The sequence below is a fragment of the Sinocyclocheilus grahami genome, unplaced genomic scaffold, assembly GCF_001515645.1.
Source record: "Sinocyclocheilus grahami isolate Dianchi unplaced genomic scaffold, SAMN03320097.WGS_v1.1 scaffold10149.1, whole genome shotgun sequence".
In the NCBI taxonomy this organism is placed as follows: domain Eukaryota; kingdom Metazoa; phylum Chordata; class Actinopteri; order Cypriniformes; family Cyprinidae; genus Sinocyclocheilus; species Sinocyclocheilus grahami.
Window position 1 is genome coordinate 1,690 of NW_015513069.1, and position 1,510 is coordinate 3,199.

The 1,510-nt window shown below is 44.5% G+C and overlaps 1 protein-coding gene across 1 annotated transcript in view; it reads left to right on the top strand.

The window, feature by feature from the left end:
* The window catches only part of LOC107578430 (rap guanine nucleotide exchange factor 6-like), a 2,689-nt gene extending 1,674 nt beyond the window's left edge, over window positions 1-1,015 (top strand). The window contains exon 2 of the mRNA XM_016264385.1: window positions 161-1,015. Coding sequence (XP_016119871.1) covers window positions 161-719 — 559 coding nt within the window. The 3' untranslated portion in view covers window positions 720-1,015. The remainder of the gene's footprint in view (window positions 1-160) is intronic.
* The last annotated feature ends 495 nt before the right edge of the window (window positions 1,016-1,510 follow it).

Genomic DNA, 1,510 nt, shown 5'->3' on the forward strand with positions numbered 1-1,510 from the left:
CACATTGTGCAATTACGATTTTGAATTTAGCCATCAAGGAGCTTCAAGTAATGTAGGAATAGGCTATACGACCCCCGGTATCACCCCATATTTTAAACTTGCACCATGTTTTGCAGCTGAATGCGATGTATGTTTAATCACTGCTTTTCTTTCATCCCAGTTCATCTTCAGCTCTACACCTTGTCGTGAGGGAGACCAGCTTCACGTTCTCCAGCAGCGCGGAGGAGCTGACGGTGCCCGAGCAAACCTCCGTCTCTGAGCTGGCCGACAGCGGCCGCGGGAGCTGGACCTCCTGCTCTAGTAACTCCCACGACAGCCTCCAGACTCTTCCAAGCCAGCGAGCTCTGGACCTGCTCAACCATCGCCACACGCCCATGGGCGGCCCGATCGCCGAGGTGGAGATCGGCCCGGGTTTGCCAGAGGACAGCTGCTCCAGAGACGGATCTGAGCTCAGTCAATCCAGACAGAGCTGGACGTCCTGCAGTTCTCTGTCGGACACCTACAAGGGCAGCTACGGCACCGTCAAACGCAAGACACAAGATCAGCAAAGCACAGATGCTTCGTACAAGACGATCACGTCCAGTACAGAGAAGGGACTCATAGGTGAGCTTCAGCTTCTGCGTGTGACACCAGCAGATTTCACTGTCCTCTCATTAGATGATAAATGTGCAGCTCTTCTGGCTCGCTTGTGTCTTGTTAGCTCTAGGACACTTATATGAGTAGAGAGATTCACCCGGGACGTCCTGCGCTTTCCACAAAAAAGGCACAAACTGGTGTCACATAATTATGTGATATATTTAATCAAAGTCAAATATGTTTGTATGGAGCTTTTCACAAGACACATGGTTACTGCTTTAACAGAGCGAGTTTCAGTGCTGGCCGATATGACAATATATAACAATGATATTTGATATATTATATATATATTATAGTCAGGGATGCACATAAGTGGTGTGTTGCACTGGGTAAGTCATTTTAGATAGACTAACTGTAATACTGTATAGGATTTCCATTTGAACTGAAAGCATAAATCTAGGCTGCTGTATGGTTTCAGAGCAAAACTGTGACATTTCATTCACTGGCGCGCTTCACTTGGCAGCGCTAAAACCAGCAGCGCTTATACTTACTTGCCTGCCAAAATAAAAGCTTGCTGATTCTAGGTTTGAAAACGATGACTTTATTAAATAATATAAGTAAAGAAATATTTATATTATTGAATATCATTATCAGTAGCTATAAACTAGTTACTAGTCCCCACTGAGGAGCAACCCTGTGACACATTTGAGTGTCATTTTTACGTTCTATTTATTTCATTTTCTTCCATCAGAAATAAATAGAACATATTTTACTGCATAAGAACAGATGTGAGGAGCTCAGGCCGTGTTTTGTGCCCTGTTTGTGTCAAGCGGTCGAGGGTTAAAGGGATAGTTCACCCAAGAATGAAAATTTGATATCCAAAAATGAATATCTGCTTACCCACAGGGCATCCAAGATGTAGGTGACTTTGTTT